The sequence below is a fragment of the Myotis yumanensis genome, unplaced genomic scaffold (assembly GCF_028538775.1).
Source record: "Myotis yumanensis isolate MYYU_CA2020_CCGP unplaced genomic scaffold, mMyoYum1.0.hap1 SCAF_14, whole genome shotgun sequence".
NCBI lineage: Eukaryota > Metazoa > Chordata > Mammalia > Chiroptera > Vespertilionidae > Myotis > Myotis yumanensis.
In genome coordinates, this window is record NW_027223765.1 from 13,132,677 (window position 1) to 13,160,484 (window position 27,808).

Below are 27,808 nucleotides of genomic sequence, written 5' to 3' on the forward strand. Positions count from 1 at the left end.
TGTGAAGAGAGTAATTTAAAATCTTGAGGTGTTCAACCATTGAATTAATCTCACATTCTAAGGGCAGTCTTTAAAAGCCTCAAAAAATGGGGGTTGGGGAGAGATCAGTGAAGAGCTAATGCTTTTTAAACTTTAATGTGCATGCACATCTCCTGGGTATCTTGAAAAGAAACAGATTCTGATTTAGTAGTTCTGGGGTGGGGCCTGATATTTTGCAAGTCTAATAAGCACCCAAATGAAGCAGAAGCTGGTGTGGCAATATATAAATGATCTCTTCTTCAATTTCAGCTGCATGATAATCACCTAGAGGGCTTATTAAATCAGAGATTGCTGAGCTCCACCTCTAGGTTTCTGATTCAATAGGCTTTCCGAGGGGTCAAGAATTTGCATTTCTAACAGGCTTCCTGGTAATGATGTTGCTGTATATCAAGTCCTTGAATAACAATCCTTATGTCTCATCAACGTTATAGGAATAGAACTCTTGTTCATTTAGCCTATGGTAAAGTTGGTTTCATTATATGTTGTTTTGTTTAGTCACAGATCCTATCTATGATGTTAAGTGAGAACTTATTGTATGTCCAAGGACCACATTTTGAGAAAAACTAATATACATGTTATGAATGCAAAGACATTCTGGACAAGAGCATGAAATACAATGATTACTACCCACATGTGATGGGAGGGGAGGGTGAGAAGAAAGGCTGTATGAAAAACATGGCAGATTCAAATGCAGAGCCTCACAAACATTCCTTTTTTTAATTCTTAACCACTGAGACAGGAAAAAAAAGGCATAGGTATAAAATCCTTTTGTAGCCAAGTTATTTTCTTACCCATCATGATTGTAAGAGGCCAGGACCACACTTGGACTAGAATAGGCATTGCTTGTGACCCAGGTACAGTGGACTGCAAACATCATCAATAGCATCAGCATCAACATGGTGACAATGCTTTTTATATTAGGACCTAATCCCTCTTCAGTTTTTTCCTGTTCAGTTACATGTTTCCTCACTTTACCTGCCTGAAGATACAAAAAACTGGTTAGACAAATTCATCATTTCACTGGTTTCATTGAGACATTCAAGAAAAGTTGGGAGAATGTTAATCTGTCAATTTAATCCTTTGAGGGAAAAAATGTGTAACCATCAGGTATTCTTGAGTGAGTGATAAGTTTTCTAAAAATTAGCAAGGTAGATTCTCAAACTAAATGTGAATGAGGTGGTTTCCTGGAACTATACACAATTCAGGAGCTGGTCACAGACCAAAATATCTCCAGTAAGAAGCTGCTGTCAAACCGAGTATTCTTACGTTTTATGTATGTACAAAGGAGATAACCAAATGGCCTCATTCTAGCAAGCTTTTCTTACAAAACCCAAATTCCTCATTCTGAAAACGAAACTGTCCAACTGTAATCCAGACTATGTAGAACTTTAATATAAGACAAAAACAGCATTATCACAATCAACCTTCCAATTTCCAAACCCCAAAACCAACAGACATATTAAGATTACATTTTTATAATATATTTTATTGATTTTTTACAGAGAGGAAGGGAGAGGGATAGAGAGTTAGAAACATCGATGAGAGAGAGAAACATCGATCAGCTGCCTCCTGTACACCTCCTACTGGGGATGTGCCCGCAACCAAGATACATGCCCTTGACTGGAATCGAACCTGGGACCTTTCAGTCCGCAGGCCGACACTCTATCCAAAACTGGTTAGGACAAGATTACATTTTTAAAACTACAACAACCACCACCAAAAAACCAGAACAGAAAACTGAACAGAGTCATAAGCTCTACATTGCTAGGCTAGTTAAGAAACCACAAAATAAAACATAACCACAAACACAAAAGTAGGTATGTGCTGTATTAAAACAAACCTGTATGAATTATATTGGGCCTATGTAGTAAGGAAAGCTTTTCAAAGTTAATACTTATCCTGGAAAGTTTCATTGCTTACTGGTATTTAAAAACCTAGTTAATATTCAAATGAAGTTTAGTATGTCATCCAAGACAAGCACTCTAATCTTTTTTTTTTCCAGGGGAGAGTGGGAACGCAGTCCCCCATTACCACAAATTATGCAGTCAAATTTCCCACATTTGGGGGAATTGCAGGGGTCAGCACATCCAGAGTACAGTGGATAAGCCTTGCCCTGGGAAAACCACCCTCCTGATCACGGTATCTCCCCTGTCAGGTAAGCCAATTCTTACAAGTCTTTTCCACATTTGCACCAAATATGACCTTGCTCTTCACTTAACCTGATAGGTTAAAAGTAAAAGTAAATTACATGCCCTGGCTGGGTGACTCAGTTCGCTGGAGCATCATCCAGTACACCAAAACAAAACAAAACAAAAAACAAAAACAAAAGTTTCAAGTTTACACTGAACAAGGACCTCAAAGATAAGCGTTTGTGCACATGGTTCAATGGGGTTTATAATGCTCAATGTTATGTAACTTAGTAGGCCACTACGTTTTTGCTCTCAAAAATAGAGGGATTTTAGATAAAACCTGACCAAAATGAAATGAGAATTCCTACTCTGGTTGCATTCTACTTTCTTATTCTTACCTAAAAGACCAAGCAGGATTCAAAGTTTTAGGCAAACAGTAGAGACCAACTAGAAATGTCAGTTTGTCTAAATCCTATTTAATCACATTTCTTAATATTAATAGTTCTTACTGTGGTAGAAAAATAAAGCATATAAAAGTTTTAAAGGCCTTACTTTAGATTCCCCACCTTATCATACAAATTTCCTGGGTTTCTTTTGTCATCCTCATCACTGCTGTCCTCCACAGGTGGGTTTTCCCTTTTCATGTCATCCCCCAAATAGTGCTCAAAAACATTAGAGAAGGCAATTGCAGACAGCATACAAACGACGGGAGTCAAAGTCAACATCAGCCGCACCATCACTCCAGCAAAGTAGACAGCGCTGATGGCATACAGAGCAACTGGAAAGACAAGCTCTCTTGTAACACTTCAGAAAAGAAAATGTTCGCAGGAGACTGAACTAAGTATTTTATACCACATTATAAACCAAATCTAAAAACAGACATCTCATAAAAGAGTTAATTGTTTTTAAATTGATAATACCAACCAAATGATTTAATAGTCATATTTAGAAATTATAGCTAATGCTAACTAGACACTATATATCAACAATTTAGAGAAATGTATCATGCTTTAAATTTAATTATAGTAATTATAGTTATGGAAAATGAGACAAATCCATTGTCAATATCATCACATATTAAAAAATCTATAGTTGATAGATGAAAACATATTTGAGGAATTATTTATCAGGCAGAGTAAGTTTATAGAATCAAATAAAGTCTGTGAAAAGCTAGTGCCAGTATCTGGCATAAAGCTTGCTCTAAAGTAAAAATAGGATGAGGAGAATATAATGTATTAGCCCAAGGAGGAACTTGTTACTAGTAAGAGACTTTTTAAAAAATTCCAAAGTATTTTCCAAAAGCCAAAGCCTTCCACATAATGTGCTAACCATCAGGAAGGCTCTACCATTTCAGGCTGAAGGCTATATGAATTCATAAAGTCAATGAGTAATTTGAGCTCCTATTCTCAAGTAAGGTTAATTAAAATTTCATTTCCTCACTAAAAAATTATACCATGTTCATACTGTATATCTCAATAAATTTTACATATGTGCATACCTATGTAATTATCACCCATCCTTCCTATATAATAAATGGCTAATATGCAAATTGACCGAACATTGGAACAAACCAGTCGCTATGATGCGCACTGACCACAGGGGGCAGACGCTCAATGCAGGAGCTGCCCCTGGTAGTCAGTGCTCTCCCATAGGGAGAGAGCTGCTCAGCCAGAAGCCCAGAGCTGAGCTTAAGGCTGGGGAGCCTCTCCTGCCTCCACTGCAGTGCTAAGGCTATGGGCCTAAGCCAGCCGTGGGCAAACTACCGCCCACGGGCCACATCCACCCGTTTGAAATGAATAAAACTAAAAAAAAAAAAAAAAAAAGACCGTACTCTTTTATGTAATGATGTTTACTTTGAATTTATATTAGTTCACATAAACACTCCATCCATGCTTTTGTTCTGGCCCTCCGGTCCAGTTTAAGAACCCATTGTGGCCCTCGAGTCAAAAAGTTTGCCCACCCCTGGCCTAAGCCGTCGGTCAGCCATCCCCCAAGGGCTCCTGGACTGCGAGAAGACGCAGGGTGGGCTGAGGCACACCCCCCACACAAATTTTGTGCACCAGGCCTCCAGTATCAAAATATAGAGCTTCCTCAGAAGGATCCCTCACACTTCTTCCCAGTCAATAACTGCTCTCCCCGCTCCCTGCCTATAAAAAAAAGTAATCACTATTTGGACTTTTAAAGCATTAATTTAATTTTCTTATTCTTGAACTTTATTTTTAAAATTATATAAAAATGTTCCTTTTTTATTGGCTTTTTAGGTTAACCCATGCTATTATTCTTTTATTAATAGCTGTGTTGTTGTATTCCATTGTACGACTACATCGGAATTTCTTTTTCTATTCTACTGCTAATAACCTTTGGAATGTTTCTAATTAGGGGCTATTCTGAATAAAGTTGCATTATTAAACATGTCCTTTGTTGGACATACACACTCACTTCTCTTGGAATTAGGATTGCTGAGTCATGAGGTGGGCAATATGTTTAAGCTAAATCTTTTTTGAATGATGCAATATTATCATGGCCTTTTCCAGAGGGACTGGTCTACATAAACAAGAAGAATGAGTGTCATCCTTTGGTTAGAACTCATGCAGGTGTTTTATTTTCCTCCTACTTCATTCTGGAATAGTATCTTGAGTATCACTCATAGTCCAAGCCGCATACTTGTATAAATTCAAGTCCCAGTACTACAGATTATTTTTGTGTATGTTGCTTTTTTCAGTTTATTAGTTGAAAATTTACACAAATCTATCAGTGAAGAGGGTGTTTGCTTAAAGGTGATTCTTATTCCATTACAAAATGTACTTTGCACTGAAATTTCAATGATGGTCACCCCTGCAAACTTCTTTCTACTTAATCAGATCTAATTTAGAAAATTAAATCAAGACTATGCTGTAAGCAAAGTTATAATTTCCAATTCTTAGCCACAGACTATAATAACCTCCCAGAAAATGTAGTAAATTGAATGAAAATGTTATAATATATGAGTCCTAAATTAAAAGTTAATAAAATACATATAATATAAATTCACTGGGTTTTTCTTGCTTAAGATTTATGCAAGAAATTTATCTTGACTATGCAGAGTCATGCAAAGAAGAATAAAACTTTGAAGTGATATCAATAATGAAAATAATTGTTCTAAAGCTAAGTATTTATTAAAAATCTCTTACCAAACACTCTTTCATCGTTGATATTTTTAATGCAGAACCATAGGCCTGCTGGGAAGGTACACACAAGAATATGTAGATCAAAGAAGAAAGACACCCAAGTCGTAGGTTGATGCTCAGACACTGATGCAATAATTGGAATATGTATTTTTGCATACCTGGAATTTAAAAAAGTTAATACTTAATATTAAATAAAATCCTTTTTGATGGAAAAATTTTCTTTGACTGTAGATATAATTTCTATCTTCTAACCCTTGTCACTCATAAGCATATTCCAACATAACCTGTTGTATTATAAATCTGGTTCACATTGATAAAACAAACTAATATGTTATTCCTAAAATTAGGAGAATTATCTAAGGCTAGTTATATTATAAAAGTGTTGGCTTTGACTTTTAATACAAAAATCTTTGCTTAAACAGCAATTTATTCTGCATTTTAACTTAGCACCTCCTACATGTAACTACCTTTTAGACTTATTATTACTAGCAAAAATAAGGTATCATATTGCCACAATACTTTTCTTAGCAAGGCAATGAGAGAAATAGAAAGGACAGGACAAATTATTCCTGAAATGCCCCGAGATTCCAAAGTAGTCCATTAAAGTTTAGAAAGTAAGAATAAATATTACTGACAAAAATTTATCTAATTACTGAAGATTTTCCTCAAACTCTTTGGGGTCCATTGGCTGATCTCTTCAATTATGTGTCCAAATGTTAGTTTCAGTCATTAGTATATATTTGCTTATGCCCTTTAATTAGACCTTCTGGTATCACATCAATGGGAAGGCCCATTCAATAAACTGTGATAGGTTTTTCATTGGGCCATTTAGGGAGTAACAAAGAAGATAGAACAGTGAAAACAGAGAAGACAGGTAAATTATAATCAAAGGATATTTTCTCATCCTCAGGAAAACAAAAACATCTTATTGAACTAGTTGTGTAATTTAAAATTAATTTCTAAACTATTTCATTTTATAATAGCACTCTTAAAAGCACACAAATATTCTGTAGTATATGTAATAAATTAAAATATCAAGAAACTTAGTGTGGCATTAGAAAACATTAAAATTTTTTCTTCACATATACAGCATATGAGCCTTAATGATTAAAAAGTAAATACTAATAGATGGAAACTTTGAATACATTGGTAAAAATAAAAATCAATCATTATCTGAAATGTTTTGACCAAACTAAAATAAGGAGTTGTCCATGCAGAATCAAAATACATGTCATGCATATCATACTAAAGGTGCATTCCAAGTAGGTATTATAACAAAGAAAAAATACAAGGGATTCCAATCAACACTTACTAAACTAGTATAAGTTAGATACTTTTAAAATGTTACCCAAGACTGATGGTGATGCTGACAATATAAGAACGGGGGGAGGGGGGGGGGATGGTATTTTAATGAGGGCAAATAACTTATCTGCACTTACCCAGTGTCCCACAAGGAGTAAAACCTGCCACTCCATGGTGCAATGTAACCTTAAAAGGAAAAACGTAGAAGCAATTAATCTGCCTTTTAAATTTGTTTTTGTTTTATTGGTTTTATATTTACTGATTATTATGGCTTAATTTAACTTAATACTTAAACTTTTCAGTTTTAATTTGTATATGACAACATATTTCACAAGGCTGGCAGTCAGATAAAATGTTAGTGTGATCAAAGGAAAACAAATATCCATGGAGATTACATTTCCAGAGAAACACAAGTGGATAGATAAAATTGTAGGAAGTTTTCCAATTCTCTCATACACTTCAAATTGACTAGTAAAACAAAGCTAAGATAGTAAGAAAGCATTGGATAATATTTAAAAAGGGGGGTGGGTGGTGGTGTCTAAATCATCTATACTAATAAAAGGGTAATATGCTAATTAGACCAGACATCTTCCAGACAAAGCCACGGTGGCGGGGGCCGAGGCAGAGGCGGTTAGGGGTGACCAGGCCAGCAGGGGAGAGCAGTTAGGGGCGACCAGGCCATCATGGGAGGGCAGTTAGGGGCAACCAGGCCAGCTGGGGAGGGCAGTTAGGGGTGACTAGGCCGGCAGGGGAAGGCAGTTAGGGGCGACCAGGAAGGCAGGGGAAGGCAGTTAGGGGCAACTAGGCTGGCAGGGGAGAGCAGTTACGGGCAATCAGGCAGGCAAGCAGAGAGGTTAGGGGCGATCAGATCAGGTCAGCAGGGGAACAGTTAGGGGGCAATGAGGCAGGCAGACAGAGTGGTTAGGGGTGACCAGGCAAGTGAGCGGTTAGGAGCCAGCGGCCCCAAATTGCGAGAGGGATGTTCGACTGCTGGTTTAGGCCCGATCCCAGTCGGACATCCCCTGAGGGGTCCCGGATTGGAGAGGGTGCAGGCTGGGCTTAAGGACCTCCCTCCCCAACCCCGTGCACGATTTTCGTGCACCGGGCCTCTAGTCTAATATAATATGCCCAATTTAGATGAATTATGAAAATGATTTTAATCATTCATGCCTTTTTCTGTGGTCAATTAATTCTTCATGATTTTATGAGCTAGGCTGATACATTAATTTAACAGGTGGAATACCTTTAGAAAGAATTTGACTTGTTCTAGGGACTAATGAAATTAGGTTCACAAAGTAACTCAGAATCCAGAAGCAGACTGAAACTGATTAGTAGATTGTTTAAAAGTAGGACAGAGAACATATGCACACAAGAGGGCAAGCATGCAGTAGGTTAACATTGGAAGCTTTGAATTTTATACAATTTGGGCCTATTCATCTATCAAGAGGATGCTTGAAAGTAGACTTATCAGATCTTGAAGCAGCAAAATTAAGATGCTGCTAAAACAATCACAATTTGTAGTGCTATGCAGATTTTAGAAACTTTGACTATTATTTTTATATTGTTTATTCAGAATGCAACCATAATATTTGACCCTCTAGGATAAATGGAATATGTACAAAATTTGTAAGTAATTACTTTTTACAATAAATTAGAGACAAGATTCACATCCTACAGATGATGACACCTACCTGTATAAGTCAAATAGATGACACTAAGGAACACAGCACCTGCAGCTACTGACACACCCAAAAAGAAAAGGGTCTGGAACTCTTGTTTTGTTAACCGGTCTCTCAGATACTGCAAGAAAGCATAAGCTTGCAGCAGTGCAAAGACACCTAAAGAAAAAGGTCACATAAAAGATTCTTAGAACATCTTGTACCATTCATAACAAAGACTAGCCATTTCATCTAACCAACATTTTCTTTGTCAAATGACAACCAAATAATACACCCCAAAAATTCTGCTACACGTTTTTTAAAAAGATCAGACTCCCCAAACATGGACCAAGAAAAAAAATCCCATTTCAACAACTAGAGCCTATTTTAGCACATTAAATTTCCTCCTTTTGTCCCATATTTTAGTGACATGTTTTCTAGGGGGAAAAATATAAATGTCATTTAAAAAAAAATCCTAAGATTTACTGAAGGAAGAAATTACTTGGATCGGGTAAATCCTGATATGATATATAGTTATCATTTATAGCTGAGTGATTGTATGTGACCTTAATTACACACTTGTATAAGATTCTAAATTAGTATATATTAGAGTGAGTGCTAAGATAAAATCAAAGCAGTAACAGTGAAAAGTATTTATTGCCAAAATGTGCACAACACAATACAAACCATCAGGTGTAAAACGAAATAAAGACATAAGAACCCTAACCCTTCTGGGACATTATTTTTCTTTTAAAAAATTTATTCATAGGGGTTATTTTTTAAAGTTAATTTTAGAATGAGTGAATGTGTACTATCAATGATTTAGATTTTAAGAAATATAATAATGCATATGCATAGTCAGTTGATTGTGTATCTACATAGACATTGCTATACACGATTGTACATGCAACACTGAATATTTCTCTCTCAAATTACTACTTGGTAATTTTATAACATCACATTATAAATGTAAGTGAAACCATTTCACAGATTTGAAAGTGCTATATAATAATAAGTTGTGGGTTCTTAACTTTTTGGGTTTGTGTCCTCCCACCCCCAATTCTCACAGAGAATGTGATGATCAGCTATGGAACATCACCTCAGAAAGTTAAATATACTGAATTTATAAAATGTTACAAGTAAAATAAATACCCACAGCCTTCATATGGGCCTTCGACCATGTACCTCTCGTTGAGAAGCTCTGATAAAGTTTTATTCACAGATCCTCCATTTTTGTTAATTGTGACCCAGGTTAATAATGGCAAAGAACTCTGCTTATGTGGAGGAGAATTATATGGCTTTTTAATCAATATTAAAAGCCATTAATTCCAGTTAGTAGATACAGATGAAATACTTTAGTAAGAGGTAATGAACATAAAAATGAAAAGTTCCATCTAAATTTGCTGAAATGGAAACTCTGGTACAATAACTCAGTGTACAAATACTGCTTAATATTAGTTTATATAAAGCAAATATTATTTAGTGCTTGCAAATAGCATCAATTGTGCAAAAACAGATGTGTGCCTTTTCAAAACAGCAATGAAAGGGAAGACAGACACTTTTGGGAACACAATAGCAGAATGTTTCAATAAAACTATGATATTTTCATTTTACAGTGATGTTTTAGAACCAATATAATGAACATTAAAAACAAAGAAAAACAAAAAACCACTTTATTCTCTTGAAGGTTGGCTAGCCACACATTCATACATTCTTTAGAAGAAGGAAAATAAGTATTTTCTCATACCTGCAGCTGCCATGTGTTCACTTGTTCTGATTGGCTGGAATCCCACAAAGGGTATCTGCATGGATAATATTAAACCCACAATGTAGAAAGTGCTATATGCTAAGAAGACAAAATGGGAAACAAGATAATTTACCACTATCATAAGTACTTCAAACATAAATGGATAAATAACTCATTTCCTTTTAGCAAAGTTTTAACTGAACTTATCTTAAGAACAGAATCTTGAAGTGAATTCTAACTGATGGTTAATCATACATTATAAATCATAAAAATGCTTTCTGCCATTTAAAAATTGTTTTAAGTACTTTATTTCTGCAAACTATAATTTAGAACAGGTTAGGAGATAACTGGTGCTGCTTTCTTCTCCCCCAAATGGAATCAAACTTTTTTCAATCTATCATTAATAATCACTGAAACAACCCAAGAAGCTACATAATACATAAAACATTCCTATTGTCATTAATCCAAAGTATGCATGACCTAGTGAATACTTATCACCATCGTCGTATGAGTAGTTGCCATTATCTCAAAAAGCTCAAGTATTTCACAACTTTTTAAAAAAATCCTCACCCAAGGATATGTTTTTTTATTAATTTTTAGAGAGAGAAATATGGATGTGAGATGTATCAGTTGCCTCCCATATGCACCCCGACGAGAGATGGAACCTGCAACCGAGGTATCAAACCTAACTGGGAATCAAACCCACAACCTTTTGGTTTATGGGAGGACACTCCAACCAACCGAGATCCACCTGGCCAGGGATCATGCCTTTTCTATAGTCTCCTACTACTCTTTGCACAGTACTTAAAAGTAAAAGGAAAAAAAAGTCTGTCCATCAAGTTTTCTGTAATTAAGAAGAAAGGGGCTTTGTACATACAAAGTCCAGCAATCCAACAGACTAATAACTGAATTAGGGTCTAATGAAGGAAATTTGTTTGCTTTTGGCATTGAGTATATTTAATATTCTTGGCTTATATCAACCTAAAAGTATAGAAAAATTTGGGAGGGGATACAATTTGTGTAATAGACTTGTTTTGCATTTAGGTGTTCACAGACCACCTTTAGGTAAGTTGATTACAGAGAAAGTTACTATTTGAAATCACTGCAATAAAATATTTAGAAATGAAAATGAAACCCATCTGAATTAAGTTAATGTGAAATTTATTCCATTTATAAAGCTTATGTCATTTTACGAAGTACAGTCAATACTTAGTTGTTGGCAAATACAGTACTCTACTGGGAAAAAACACCTGGGGGTATATTTAGGAAGAGAACTGTTATAGCATACGTATCAGTATGCTACACACGTATAGCACAGCATACAGCACATACTTTCCTTCATGCAACTTACTTAAAGTTGATCTGCTTAAAAAAAACCCCCTATAGAAAGTAAATTATGGGCTCATGATTCAAATGTCAAGTTGCCTCCCAACTTGTGTTAGGAAAAGGATAAGAAGCTCAAGTAAATTTAATAGAAAGGACCAATGTATGTGAATAAAGTTTCCGATGATCTCAAGCTAATGGAGAACTGGTTTTCTAGGAGACTGTAGAAATAATCCACCCAATAATATAATTTTCAGATATATTAATGTTGGAATGGAATTACCCTCAATCAGGTACTTGAATACAAATGCAATAAAAGTAAAGTAACTAAGAATTTCTATGTCACAAGATTTGAACTTTCAGCCTATCTGGCTGATGAATTTTCTAATATCAATGTTTCTTTTACAAATTAGTCTTTTATAGATGTCCTGACAGGGAGTCAGAGGCAAAATCAGGAAGAAAAAAAAAAAATGAGCACAAGGCCATTATTTGATCTTGAACAACTACTTAACAACAAAGTTTCAATTTCCTCACTACAGAATGAGGGGTTTTAACAAGAAAACCTACCATTCTATGAACAGGCCTTTTAAACACCTAGAGCTGGGAAATCAAACCCTAGACAAATACTGAACACACAAAATCACAATTAGAAAAGCTAGGCTTGAAAAACCTTATGTCATTTATGTGTTTTAATTATACGTAAGCCCACTTACATCCAAACACCACAATCACCTCTGAGGCTTGATTTCTCTTTTTTATAAACATAAATGAACACTAAATATTATAACTGTCATAAAATTTGGATTAAATATGATAAATGGCACATGTTGAATAAAAAAGAAAAACTTTAAAAAGTTGAGGTGAAATACATATATAATCATTTTAAAGTGATCAATTCAAGTGCATTTAGTACATCCTCAATGTTGTGCAACTACCACCTCTTTGTAGTCCCAAAACATTTCCTCACCCCAAAAAGAAAACCTCATATTCATTTGGCAGTTGCTCCTCATTCTCTCCAGACCAGGCCAGCCCAAGGCTTGTTTTTAAACGCAAAGGTAATGCTTTTTCTTATTGTTGTTTAAAATGTGAAAGCCTCTAGTCCAGTGGTTCTCAACCTTCTGGCCCTTTAAATACAGTTCCTCATGTTGTGACCCAACCATAAAATTACTTACGCTGCTACTTCATAACTGTAATGTTGCTAGTGTTATGAATTGTAATGTAACTATCTGATATGCAGGATGGTCTTAGGCGACCCCTGTGAAAGGGTCATTCAACTGCCAAAGGGGTCCCGACCCACAGGTTGAGAACCGCTCCTCTAGTCCATTTATTTCCCTCTAAGTCACATTTTCCAGAAATAATCACTAAAAGGTATAGTGGGCACACAAACACGTTCATATTATCTCTCTTCAAATGGAAGTATACTGTACTTGGCAGTGTAAAAATTTCAGCAATCACTTGCTTAGAAACTACTGATGAAGTTTCCTCAAGGATTTGCTCAAGTTCATTTCCAGGCATATTCAAAAAGAAAAGAATAAGCCTGGTAACATTCTCAATTAGTGGTTTTATGCAACTCCGCAGACATTTATTGTTATTAGTAAGGAAGAAAACACTTCATACAGAGCAGATGAACTAGGGTTCAAGTTAATACTAAGAGTGATGGAGATGAGTTCAAGAAAAAGAATTCAATGTCTGCAAACAAAAACATGTTTTTACCTAGGCTTTGTACAATAGCATTTAACAGTGGGTTTAAAAATAGCCTCTATAATTCATTCAAATATTAACCTTATGTCCATTATGGTAAAGACAGTCTAGAATGACAAAATCCTATTAAGATCAATCCCATCCTCTAAGAGATATCTAATTGAGAAAATCAGATGTATACAAATAACCACATACAGTGAAGGAAGTACATGTGAGATTGGTGAAAAAAAACCTGGCCCTATAAAAACTTGAATGAAGGCGATATTACATCTTCAGCAACACCAACACCATTTCTGCCACTGTTTTCAGAACACCTCAACAACACAACCCATAGCAATAGTAATCACTCCCCACCTAATCTGTCCTACAAATTCTATAGAAAACTTAACTAAGCTACTATCCCCATATATTATAACTTTCTATCTACCCATGTTAACCAACTTTTCTTACCCTTTAAACCAGAAGAATAAAGTTTTCCATCAAAGTAGTGAGTTCTATGGAAATGTACAACACTAGTAATGTTGTAAATCACTTATTACATCATGAAAATGTTACCACACTGCCATCCTGTGGAAGCACTTGCATTCACTACTGAAGATCATACTTCTAATGTGTCAGAGGAATTCCAGAAAAAAATACCATTAAAAAGTTGTATACAAAGTTTATTATTATTTTTAACAACAACAAAACAAAACCCCAAAACCCCCCCTTTGATTTGGGACAAATAGTAATCTTCTAAACAGAGCCAAAATATCTTTTGCTCTTAAAGTACTCTTTTTTAATACAGAAAAAAAATAAACCATTGCCCTTGACTTAAAATACACAATTGAGTTGTTCTATAAGATAAAAGGCACTGAAAGGTCTAATTCAAGTTCCTTTGAAATTTTAAGTTTTCAAGAAGCTCCTGATGTTCCCCAAACTAACATGTATCTTCTCTGTGACAAAGCATTAGCTTGTGATGGCTTAATACAGCCCTTCCTTCTGGCTGTTCCCGAATTACATCCTTTTACAACAAATCAGTAATCTAATAAGTAAAATATTTCTCCGAGTTGTGAGTCACTCTAACAATCGAAACCAAGGAGGGGGCTATGAGAACTTCTAATTTACAGCCATTTTGTCAGAAGTCCAGGTGATAACTTGAACTTGAGATTGGCTTCAGAAGGTGAGGCAGTTCTATGGGGCTGAGCTCTTAACCCGTGGCACCTGATGATATCTATGGGTAGATGGTGTCAGAATTGAGCTAAATGGTATGACACCCGGCTCGTGTCAGAGAATTATTTATAACACAAAGCACTATTAAAGTGTTTGCCTCTGTTGATGGTAAAGCTATGAAGGAATAGCCAGACAAGACAGAGTTCCAGAGGCTGAAAGAGATAAAGACTTGGGGGATAAAATCTCTAGTGAACCAATTTGCATGAATTTCCTCAAAAATAATATGGTAGAATTAGACAAACTAAATTCTAGCACTTCCCGCTTTTATATCCTAGAATTTTTACATGCAATTTTTAAAGTTTGTTGTTGTGTAAGTTAATCTAGCAATAAATATGTTTTGCTTATAGCTGCCAAGTATAAATATGATTCCTAAAGTTTATGGCTTTACTTTCAATTCACTCAATACTAGGATTTTCTTTATTCACAAGCTGTATAATCTTAGAATAACTTGTGCAAAATTAACACTTTACTCTTTCAATGATGGTTCCTAGCTAATGTTACCATAAAAATATCTTTTATTTGATTTCAGAGGGGAGGAGAGAGAGGGAGAGAAACATCAAGGATGAGAGAGAATATTTGATCACCTGCCTCCTGCATTACCTCCACTGGGGATCAATCCCACAACCCAGGCATGCACCCTGACTGGGAATCGAGCCATGACCTCCCAGTTCATAGGTAGATGCTCAACCACTGAGCTACCGCAGCTGGGCTAAAAAGTGATTTTTTTACTCTCCTTACTCAAATTAACTCACTAGAGAAAACATGGACAATAACATAAACTGCTTCGGTAATATTTACAAACCATTTATCAATACGAGAAACTAATTTCTTCCTTCTTAAATTATCATTCTAATTTAGTTAATGAGACACATTAACCATAAGAAGAAAAATTCATATTTTGATAAATGAAAAAGGTCTAATTCATTCTGAATACATGCTCACTGTAGAAAATTTAGAAAGTAGAGAAAAATATGAAGAAAATCACTAGTAATCCTTGCTATGTTTTTTTGTTAACATTTTTCTGTATCATTATATACTAAAACAGATTGTATTTAATGGCACCATAATATTTCATGATATGACAACACTACAATTTAAGTGTAATTTATAAATTATAATTTTCCTATTAGACATTTAAGCTATTTTCACAATTATACATAACACCACAGTGATCATCCTAAATGACTTCGTATCTTTAATAATATATTCTTATGACATAAAGTGTGATAAACCTTTATCAAATTAGAAAGGTTAAAGTCATTTTACATTCCATCAGTGTTATGTGATACTTATAAAACCAGTCTTTCTATAAATGCAAAATAAGGCCTGGGTATTCTTCCTTTGTGTGAAAACATCAGAATCCTATTTGTAACATAATTTTGTAAAATTTATTTCCCAATTCAACAAGTCCAAACTATATCTTCACAAAATAACTTAATTTTATAATCACATCCCAATTTCATCAAGTAGATAGGCTTCTTACCGCCTTATATCTCAACTTTCTTTATACCCTGGCTTCCCACTCCTACCGTCCACATCCACATTACCTCCCATGCTCCTCCTTTTCCACATGAACAAATTAACAGTTTTCCTTGGCTTAATAACCGATCTAAAGACACATGCAAAAAAACTTACTCAAAGGGAAACTATATTTTCCTGTAATTATATCAATTAATTCATTTTTACTTCACTTAATTTGATACTTAGAACCCAAACTGTTGGTTAATATAATTATGAGTTTTCCATCTAGCAATCCTTTTTTATCCAAACATTTCTGCTCATGAGGAGGAATAACTATAGACAAAGGTTGTTGTGTGTTAAAAATCAGAGGACAAACTATATACAAACACTTGGTAATGCTCTGTATTTTTCAGGACCATCAAGTTAGGTTAAATTTAACTTAAATCCTAATATATTCAGGATAAAGGAAGAGAAACATTTGTTCTATGCCAGTGGTTGGCAAACCGCGGCTCGCGAGCCACATGCGGCTCTTTGGCCCCTTGAGTGTGGCTCTTCCACAAATACCACATGTGGGCACGCAGTACAGTGCGATTGAAACTTTGTGGCCCATGCGCAGAAGTCAGTTTTCGGCCTGGGCGAGTCTATTTTGAAGAAGTGGCGTTAGAAGAAGTGGGGGGTGTTGGTCGGGCGATGGGAGACCAGGCGCAGGCGGGCTGCGGGATACGCAGCGCGGGGGAGGCGCCAAATATCAACAGTACTTAAACTATATAGGTAGGTTAATAACAATGTACCTACCTATATAGTTGAAGTTTAAAAATTTGGCTCTCAAAAGAAATTTCAATCGTTGTACTGCTGATATTTGGCTCTGTTGACTACTGAGTTTGCCGAACACTGTTCTATGCCATCACTTTCTACCCATTTAAAAGTAAACTCTATGAAAGAGCATAAAAAGACCCTAAAATACTCTTATTTACATGAGTGGAGTAAGAGAGAGAAGAAACGAGGTTGGGGTAGAGAATTTGAACACTATGAAATTATCTGAGACATTTACTAATCTAACTTTATACACATATCTAACATCCCTAAACCATTTTCTCTTTCCTCTGAAAAGAAGAAAAACTATCAAGAGCCAACCAAAGCAAAATTAACAGCATGCTTTCTAACTCACCATATAAAGGTTTCATCTTAATTCTCATGCTAGATCTTAGTGCTAACACTCCAGGGGAGTTGAATACTGCTCATGTTTTAAACTTTTATTATGTAGACCTTTCCGTTTGACCTTTTTAACAACGTTCTTATTTGGCTACCTTTGACTTCTCCTTTGGCTCTTCCCCTCTTCCTAATTCACAGACATTTCACAAAAGTCTATCCCTCAATCTTCTCTCCACTGTATTCCCTCTATAATTTTCAGGACCCCAAAATTTCTTAATTAAACATACCCTAATCTTAATCCTCCCTATAACCAACCATTTAACCTAAAAACTTTTTTTTCCTTCTGTAGTTCTAAAAAAAGGCTGAAAAGTACAGTTTAATCTACTATTCTCCTTTCTAGATCCCAATAACTAGTTATGATGTTTTCAGGGCAGAGAGACCTAATAGGTTGATGTATTTCAACTGTAAGGTATTTATTTATATACTAGGCACATAGTTATAGTGATTTTTAGAATTATGGGCTGTGGAGACAAAAATCTAAGTTCCACTACTAGCTACAAAATCTTCAGCAAATTATGGTGTCTTGTTTCCTCGGCTGTAAAATGAAGATAGTAACAATGCCTACCCACAGTGTTTATGAAGATTAATGAGTTAAATACATGTAAAGAACTTAGGAAAGTTGTGATGAATAATAAGAACTAGACACATTAATTATGCTAGTGGTAATTGTTATAAGGTACACTGAAATGGCTATAAATATACTAAAATTTTTTATAATTGATATAATGAATACTCAATAAAATTCACCCTTTTAAAATAAACCATTGGTTTTAATATGTTCACAAAGTTGTATACTATCACCACTACCTATTTCCAGAACATGTCCTCATCCCATACCCATTCAGTCATTCCTCCACTCCCTAAGCCCCTGGCAATCACTAAATCTACTTTCTCTTTCTGAATGTGCCTATTCTGGACCTAGTAGTGGAATTACTGGATCATATGATAACTGTGATTAAGTTTTTGAGGAACTGCCAAACTACTATGGTTTTTAATCATGCTAATGAGCTTTTATATCTTTGTGTAACTGTTTTCCAAAAATATTATTATAATGAAATTGTATTATTTTACTGAGATATTGGTTTTTGATCACAACTTCTCTCTGATTAATTCAACCCATAAGAATTTTCTGTCTATATTACAGAAAATGAACTCTAAGACTTGAGACACCATCAATCACTAAGCATCTAATTCAAGAATGTTTTAAAAGCTGTAGATTAAATGAAGATACGCCATGGTCTGAATGCCAACCCCCCGATTCTTATAATGAAAACCTAATGCCCAAGGTGATGGTATTAAAAGGTGGGAGATGATTCTGTCATGAAGGCTCCAGGGATTTAGTGCCCTTTTGATAGAAGCTCCAAGAGTTAGCACATCCCTTTCACCATGCGAGGGCAAAGCAAAGCTATGTACCAGGAAGAGGGCCCTCCCAAGAACATGACCATTCTGGTGCCTCAATCTTGGACCCTCCAGCCAGACTGTGAAAAGTAAATTCTTGTTGTTCACAAGCTACCTAGTCTGTGGTATTTTTTATGGAAGCCCAAATGAACTAAGTCTGCTGATTATTACACAGAAAGGGCTTTTAAAAGTTTAAACTGTTTACTTTGAGGATGCTCAATCTTTTCTAGTGAGTAAGCTGGATTTGAATAATATGTTTATGTGGATGATTTTCATGACAGAAATGCTCATTTCCCCCAATTTTAGAAAAATGACTGACAAATATTAAATCTAGACTAATTTCTATAAAAGCTCATCAAGAAGTTGGTAACAACACACTTAGGTAAAATGCCTAACCCTCATTATAAATACAAAAAGCGAAATGAATATAAAATTATTTTACCTTCTCATTGCTAATACTGGCCTAAGAGAAAGTCTGTGCAATGAAAATATTGTATAGGAAACACCTTTTAAAAGTGGAAAGATTTCAAAAGTCAAATCACTTACCTATGTAGACTCTTTTGCTGTATCTCTGCATCAGTAATAACACAAATACATGCAGTGGAATAAGGTTGATAATAAACACATAACCACCCCAAGCAGAGACCTATGGGTAAATAAGTTAAATAATTTGTTTGCTTTTTTTAAATAGGTACGTTTTGTCATGATAAAGCATACAGTAAGCAAAAATATTTAGCAATTTTGAGAGATGCTTAAAAATGGATTTATATAACCACAAATAACTTATTTCTCCTTACTTTTATTGATAATAATTAAATAATACTATTAATCCAAAATGCTTTCCTACATTCACTTGAGAAATGGTCAAATTAAACTTAACGAGAATGTTGAGAACATTATAACTTATGAATTGAAAGTAAAAGGACTGTCATGAAATAAGGACTTTCAGGATATAGATCATAAACATTTAAAGGAAAAAAGCCCATTTACTTCCCCCATTTTTGCGTGATAAATATATTCAAGAAACTTTATGGAGAATATAAACAGGACTGTTAGCAGAAGTCAACAACTCAACTAAAGGGAATACTCAAATGATCTGGATATGCTTTGACAAAATCCTCAAAATAAAGGTGCTACCTAGGGTAGTGATGGCGAACCTATGACAAACGTGTCAGAGGTGACACACGAACTCATTTTTTTGGTTGATTTTTCTTTGTTAAATGGCATTTAAATATATAAAATAAATAACAAAAATATAAATCTTTTTTATACTATGGTTGAAAATATCAAAAAATTTCTATATGTGACACGGCACCAGAGTTAAGTTAGGGTTTTTCAAAATGCTGACACGCCGAGCTCAAAAGGTTCGCCATCACTGGCCTAGGGTATAAATTATTTCCTATACAAATCAAGATACCATTTTAATGTTTGGCTTATATCACAAAATTAGAATAATTCTATTTAATCAGAATAACTGAATATGTTCTAGTGTAAATTTATAAAGATCCTAAAGATAAAGTTTCTTCTCAATCAATAAAATTAATTTTTAAGTACATTCAATAATAGGAAACAGGGTCTTATCAAGATAAAAGTTTTTGGATGTGCTCTAATAATTAAAAGTTTGAAAAAGCCATGTATAGCAATGGCTTATAGTCTTAAGAGACTATATGTTAACATATACGTATTTTAACAATGCTGCCCTTGTCTACAATATTTCAGAACCACTTATAAGGAACTGTCTTCAGTTTATAATGCAAACAAGAACATCAATTTATTGTTTCAGTCACATGCTACTGTTTTTTTCCCCAGCAAAAAGAATGTTACTCTGAGCACCTAACTGAAGGATTCCTGATTATTTACAAAATTTAAGTCTTAACTTGAAAGAGGTTTACTATTACTGAGTATAATTACACAGAATGTGTCCCAGGTTTTAACCACTTTAAAAGTGGTATAGATAATTTGGATACAAAAATCCTATGACATTTGTTTAAAAACAAAACAAAAAAAGGTACCAAACTTTATCATTAATTTTCAGGCATAAAACTACTAAACAGGCTGTGCTGTGAAAAAGAGAGGAGAATGAAGAGGTAATACTGAACCTCAATCTTAAGTAATTTGTTGAAAAAAAATATGTAGTTTACAGATTAGCCTAGAGCAGCGGTTCTCAACCTATGGGTCGCGACCCCTTTGGTGGTCAAACAACCCTTTCACAGGGGTCGCCCAAGACCGTCCTGCATATCAGATATTTACATTATGATTCATAACAGTAGCAACATTACAGTTATTAAGTAGAAATGAAAGTAATTTTATGGTTGGGTCACAACATGAGGAACTGTATTTAAAGGGCCAGAAGGTTGAGAACCACTGGCCTAAAGGATGTTACCATTATTTAGGTTGAGTTGTATATTTAAAAAGAAAGATTTTTGTTTCATTTGCTGCAAATATTATATTTGAGAGGTTGAGTATTAGCCCTCCCCACTAAAGCAAAAGTCCATATGTGTAGGGAGTGGTTATAGGTTTAAGCCTCCAACTGACCTGTTGTCAAAGCCACAAGTCCCAGCTTAGAAGGCACAGCCCTCTTAGCATAATTAGGCTTGACCTTATGACGCTCCCAGATCTTATCTGGGAAGCCAATGGGCTGAGGGAAATGTAGCAAGTGCTGTCAAAACAAGTGAAACTCACAAGAACACTGTAACTATGGTGACCACTACCTTGTTGACCTCTGGCTATAAAATAAAGGCTCTGCTTGCTGTCTGGATCTCTCTCTGTGGCCTTAGCCAGGCACAGGAGATCCACCTAGACCAGTGGTTCTCAACCTTCCTAATGCCGCGACCCTTTAATACAGTTCCTCATGTTGTGGTGACCCCCAACCATAAAATTATTTTCGTTGCTACTTCATAACTGTAATTTTGCTACTGTTATGAATCGTCATGTAAATATCTGATATGCAGGATGTATTTTCATTGTTAAAAATTGAACATAATTAAAGCATAGTGATTAATCGCAAAAACAATATATAATTATATATGTGTTTTCCGATGGCCTTGGGCGACCCCTGTGAAAGGGTAGTTCGACCCCCAAAGGGGTCGCGACCCACAGGTTGAGAACCTCTGACCTAGACCCAGCTTATTCTCTTTGTCTTTTCTACATCCTTCGTGCCCCCTCTCAGGCTCACCGAACCCTTGGATGAGCTGGCACACCACACATATGGGCCCTGGGGATACGGGTAAGGGAAGAGAATGGGAGTAATGAAAGAGTATACATTAAACAAAATTAAGATCCTAAAGATTTCAGAAGAAACAAAGTGGAGAACTAGCCCCTGATAAAAAGTAAATGAAGAGGAGGAACTGGTCTAACTTCTAAAAAGATTTGTTAGACCTCATATAGTTTCAAATATGATATCTTACCATATAGAAATACGATAAGCAGCAGCACACTGTCCAAAAAACAGAACCAGTTTTTACAGATTTTACCTAAAAACAAACAAAAAAGCTGATGTAATAAATATGTTAATAAATGCTCCTGCTAAATAAAAAATGTTTAGTAAACATGTATTACAAAAAGCCAAAGTTATTTTTAAAATGTACTAAGGTTATTCAGATCCACTTAATATATTCATTTGTAACACTTGGCAGCAGTCAGACATTTTAAAAATAGCTTTGATTTTATTTCCAACTATTTAGTTTTCAGTAAAAAAGAATTATCTTAAAGGAAATTATATATTTCTATTTGTCACATTTTTATATTAAAGTTATTAATATCAAATTGAGATTTTAACTAAAGAATAAAATTATTCAGTAACTCTTCATTTCATATTGTTTATTTGCTTAACCTTAATATGTAACTTTGCATTTGAATGTGATCATCTCATGTATAATTCTAATTATGAGCAACCATTTCGGAAAATTTTTATCTAGAAATTTTCAGATACTATATATAATCAATATCTTCAAGAAACTATTATATTCCCAAAATAGTTTCTAAACAGGCTAATAATATAACAGTAAAATTCTCAATTACTCTGAACGGGGAAGACAACTTGCAGTAAACAAAGGCTCAAAAATTTGACCAATTTCTACCTAGTGACTTAAAAATTAATCAAAGAAATAATTCCCAGATAAGAGTTTATATATTCATGTGAAAAAGCAAAATATATTAGCAACTTCAGAAAAGCAATTTTATTTTTGCCATGCCCTCACTCTTCTTTGCTTTTTTAAAAAAAAATCTTTATTGTTGAAAGTATTACATATGTCCCCCTTTTTCCACTATTGATCTCTTCTAGCAACCACTCCCTGCCCCAGGCCTTCACCACCCTACTGTCTGTGTCCATGAGTTATGCATACTATATGCATTCAAGTTCTTTGATTGATCCCACCCACCCTCCCCCACCTTCCCTCTGAGATTCCACAGTCTATTTCATGCTTCTATGTCTCTGGATATATTTTGTAAGCAGAAAACTGAATTTTAAATTTCAGAAACACAAGGCTCTAAATACTCATGCCAAGAGCAAAGGGTCATTTTTTAAGATGAATCATGTGAATGTTCTAAAGAAACTAAGTCCTATTACAAGCAATTCTGTATTAAAAGATTCATTGCCATGCCTGATAAGAAGTTCAATTTTAACATTATTTTTGAGAGATCATGTAAAGGAATTCTTTACTTTTAAAATGGGCCTCTACTATACTACTACATTAAAGTAAAGAACAGGTGACAATCAATCAGTAGAGCCTCCCATCCATGGTTTTGCTTTCTTAGGTTTCAATTACCTGAAGTCAACCACAGTATAAAAATATTAAATGGGAAATTCCAGAAATAAACAATTCATAAGTTTTAAATTTAATGTCATTCAGAATCGTGATGAAATCTTGCACTGTCCCCCTTCGTCCTACCTAGATATGAATCATCCCTTTGTCCAGTGTCTCCACAACTGTATGCTACCTGCTCATTAGTCACTTAGTAGCCATCTTGGTTATCAGATCAACTGTCTGTATTGCATTGCTGATGTTCATGTAACCCTTATTTTACTTAAAAATGGCCTCAAAGCACAAGTGTAGTGATGCTAGCCAATTCTTATATGCCAAAGAAAAGCTGTGGAATGCTTTCATTAAGGGAAAAGGTATAAGTCCTTGATTCAATAAGGGGAAAAAAAAAACATAAGCTGAGGTTGCAAAGATCTACAGTAAGAACAAATATTATATCATGGAATAGTGAAGGAAAAAGAAATTCATTTTTGTTTTGCTGTTTAACCTCAAACTACAAAATTCACAGCCACAGTGCATAAGTGCTCAGTTAAGATAGTAAAGGTTATAAATTTATATGTGGAAAATTTCTGGAGACTTTCAAAAATTAAATCTTTGACAGACCACATTCACATAGCTTCAATTTTATCACTGCTGTTGTTAATCTCTTACTATGCCTAATTTACGAACCAAACTTTATCATAGATATGTATGCATAGTAAAAAGCATAGTAAATACAGGGTTTGCTACCGCCCACCATTTCAAGCATCCATTGGGAGTCTTAAGATATATTCCCTGTGGGAAAGGGGGGAGACGACTACTGTCATCAACACAGTATGGTATTGGTGAAAGAACAAAGATCAATGAAACAGAAAGAGAGCCCACAAGAAGACCCACACAAATAGTCAACTGACCTTTGACAAAGGTGCAAAGGCAATTCAATAGAGAAAGGATAGTCTTTTCAACAAAATGGTGCTAGAACAACTAGACACATACATGCAAAGAAGTGAATCTGAACAAAGACCTCATTATATTCCACAAAAATTAAAGCAAAATGGGTCACAGACCTAAATGTAAAGCACAAAACTATAAAACTTTCAGAAAACAACATAGGAGAAAATCTGGGTATCCTTGGTCTGATGATGGTTTGTTATTTTTTGATACATCACCAAATGTATGATCCATGAAAGATAAGTTGATGACTGGGACCTATTAAACAGAGTAGAGAGAGAATATTTCCATTGTCACACAAAATTCTATTGGAAAACATTCCTCTAGATCTACAAACATGTGTTCAGGTTTACAGTATTAAAAGACTTAAATCCTGCTTGTGCTTTGAATGTGGAAAGCTAAAAAGGTCAATTTCACCATAATTAGGAAAAAAGTCTAAACACTTTAAGTTTTCTTAAGCTTATCATAAAGTTAGTTACAAGGCAAACAATTATGCAAATGCTAGCCCTTTGCACTCCGCTGTCCCCTCTCAGGGGACATCGGAATTCTAGCATATCACTCGGATGTCCCCTCTCAGGGGACATTGCAGTTTATTAGTGATTACGGGGAATTGAGTTATTTCAACGCAACTTTTTGAGACATGCATGTTTCCCTGAAGTTTCATCTGGAAATGGCACAAGAAATTAAATCAAAATGTCAGCGGGTTTTGTGTCGGATTAAACAATAAACTACATATTCCCGATGTGGGACAAAGAAAACGGGACTGCATTGTGTGTTCTAACAGGAAAACACCTGGTGGCAGGCGTCAAACCACTTATTACTGTCAAACATGCACTAATCAGCCTGCAATGCATATTGGGGAGTGTTACAAAACTTATCATACTGTACAAAATTATAAACAATAAAATATTGTGTTTTTTTGCAAATATACATTCCTCGATGTCACCCAATTCACATAAGTCCAATATCATTATAATACGTTACTTGGTTCCAAAATTATACTAAATAATACGAGGGTCTGTAAATGCACGTTTCCGCCGCAAAGTAGCGTCGAGTAGCTGGTAGCCAATGTCCAGAATGGTTCGGAGTGCAAAGGGCTAGAATAGCTAAGGATCTAGACAAAAGGGAAGTCAGCACTCACAAGCTCTTTTTCATGGGCCTCCACCAGGTTGTCATATTAAGATGACAATTCTCCCCAAACTCATCTATAAATAATGTACTCCCAATAAAAAATTCCAGTTGGCTTTTTGGGTAGATGTTGATAAGCCAATTCAAAAGTTTATATAAAGCAAAAGACTAGGAAGAGTAAAAAAAAAAAGTCTGAAAAAAAGGAACAAAGTTGAATTACTCATGCTACCGGATTTCAAGTGTTTTTATAAAGTAATAAACACAACCTAGTGTATTGTAATAAGGATAGATACATAACAGATCAAAACAGAGGAAAATATTGCCAAACAGACCCGATGTATATCGACAACTGATCTCAACAAGGCTGCCAAGGTAAATAACTCAATGGAGAAAGAACTGTCTTTTCAACAATGGGAGTTGGATCAATGGATATCCAAATCCAAAAGCAGAGAACCCTAACCCTTTTCTTGCACCACAGGCCATAATCAACTCAAAATGGATCACAGATGTAAAACCTAAAAATACTCAATTTCTAGAGAAAGTGTTTGTGATCTTGGGTTATACACAGACTTCTGACAATACACCAAAAGCAAGACCCATTAAAAAAAGAATTGAACTTCATCAAAATTAAAGATTTCAGCTCTTAGAAAGATACCATTTAAAAAAATAAAAAGACAAGCCACAGACTGGGAGAAAATGTTTGCACAACACGCATCTGATAAAAGACTTATTTCTAAAATATACAAAGAAGTTTTACAACTCAATAATAAGAAAACAAATAACCCAACTGAAACATAGCCAAAGGTTTGAACAGATGGAAAAAAAGCACATGAAACGATGCTCAATATCAGTCATTGGGGAAAAGCATATTATAACCATGAGATACTGTTACATACTTACTAGAATGGCTAAAAATTAATACATTTTGAACATTCCATTCATTGGTGAAGCAAGTAAATGTAACTCCACATACTCTGATAGAGAGGATGCAAAATGACATAGCCGCTTTGGAAAACTGGCAGCTTTACAAAAATTAAAAATGTACTTATGTAAACCGGCAATCCCACAACTAGGCATTTATCTACGAGGAATACTAATATATGTCAATATGAAGAATAGTATGCAAATAATTATAGCTGCTTTACTCACACAACTGTCAAAAGCTAGAAAACAAAATAACTCTATATAGTACATCCATGCAACAGAATACTACTCAGCAATGAAAAGTAACAGACTACTAAAACATGCAATAACATGGATGACTCTCAACTTATTATGCTAACTAAAGTAGGCTAGACACAAAGGGTTAACCCTTACTATTTGATTATGGGGCACTGTGAAAAAGAAACTTCAAAATACAATATATAGAGACAGAAATCAAACCTCTGGTTGCAAGGAGTATGGGTGAAGGAAAAGTACTGATTATAAAGGCACAGAACAAAACATTTTTAAGAAACCACCACCACCAACAAAAACTATACGAGGCAAGATGATAAGCACTGCTCCAAGTACTATTTTATCTCTATTAGATGTTTTTGGTGAATAGTAACAATAGAACAAACATGTGCTAATTACTTTCTGTGTTCCCACAATATTCTATACCTTTACAAGCATTAACTTATTTAAATCATATCAGATAGGTACTAATATTCCATTTTATAGTTGATAAAATACACATTAGGGTGGTTTAAGCACCCTCAGTGGTAGCATTTAAACAAAAAGGAACCAAACCATGGCAGATTGGCTACAAAGATTATACTCTTAAACCTGATGGAAAAAAGGTTAGAATCTCTAAAGAACACATAACAAAAAGCTTATCAAAAAATGTCCATCAACAGTGCTTTGAAAATAATGTGATGACAAAAAAGTGCATCTTTTAAAAACATACACCTTGTAAAAGAGTTTAAGTAGTGGTTTAAAAACACACTATCCACACAAAAAATTATTAAGGAAATAATGACCTTAAGTGTTACATTAGACCAGATGCACTTAACATTTATAAAACATTTCATCCCAAAACAGCAGAATGCACATTTTTTTAAATGCGCAGTATATTCTCCAGGATAGATAAAATTAGGCACAAAACAATCCTCAATAAATTCAATAAGACTGAAATCATATCAAATATCTTTTCCAACCACATTGGCATGAAACCAGAAATCAACTACAGGGGGGAAAAAATGGAAAAAACACAAATCCATAGAGAATAAACATACTACAAAACCACCAATGGATTAAAGAAGAAATTAGAGGAAATAAAAAACTACCTTGAGACAAATGAAAATGAAAATACAACACTTCAAAAATTGTGGAATGCAGCAAAAGCATGTTCTAAAAGGGAAGATCAGTTTTACAGGCCTACCACAAGAAATAAGAAAAATCTGAAATAAACAATCTAACTTTACATCTAAAGAAACTAGAAAAACAACAAACAAAACCCAAAGTAAACAGAAGTAAATAATCAAGATCAGACCCAAAATAAATGAAATAGAAATTTAAAAGCACAACAGAAAAGACCAATGAAACTCAGCTAGTTCTTTGAAAAGGTTAATAAAATAATTTAAAAATCTTCAACAAAATATTAGCAAATCAAATCCAACAATCTATCTTCTATATATACTAGTAGCCCGGTGCATGAAAT

The 27,808-nt window shown here is 34.7% G+C and overlaps 1 protein-coding gene and 1 non-coding gene across 2 annotated transcripts in view; both read right to left on the reverse strand.

Annotated features, from left to right (window-relative positions):
• Window positions 1-27,808, reverse strand: part of STT3B (STT3 oligosaccharyltransferase complex catalytic subunit B) — a 79,742-nt gene that overhangs the window by 11,653 nt on the left and 40,281 nt on the right. Inside the window, exons 4-11 of the mRNA XM_070391822.1 lie at window positions 21,757-21,822; window positions 18,896-18,995; window positions 10,043-10,141; window positions 8,329-8,475; window positions 6,775-6,823; window positions 5,339-5,493; window positions 2,735-2,946; window positions 831-1,018 (exon numbers count right to left, since the gene is read on the reverse strand). Coding sequence (XP_070247923.1) covers window positions 831-1,018; window positions 2,735-2,946; window positions 5,339-5,493; window positions 6,775-6,823; window positions 8,329-8,475; window positions 10,043-10,141; window positions 18,896-18,995; window positions 21,757-21,822 — 1,016 coding nt within the window. The remainder of the gene's footprint in view (window positions 1-830; window positions 1,019-2,734; window positions 2,947-5,338; window positions 5,494-6,774; window positions 6,824-8,328; window positions 8,476-10,042; window positions 10,142-18,895; window positions 18,996-21,756; window positions 21,823-27,808) is intronic.
• On the reverse strand, window positions 2,039-2,202 carry LOC138992863 (U1 spliceosomal RNA). Its single transcript, XR_011468187.1, has one exon. It is a non-coding gene; the product is annotated as a U1 spliceosomal RNA (small nuclear RNA).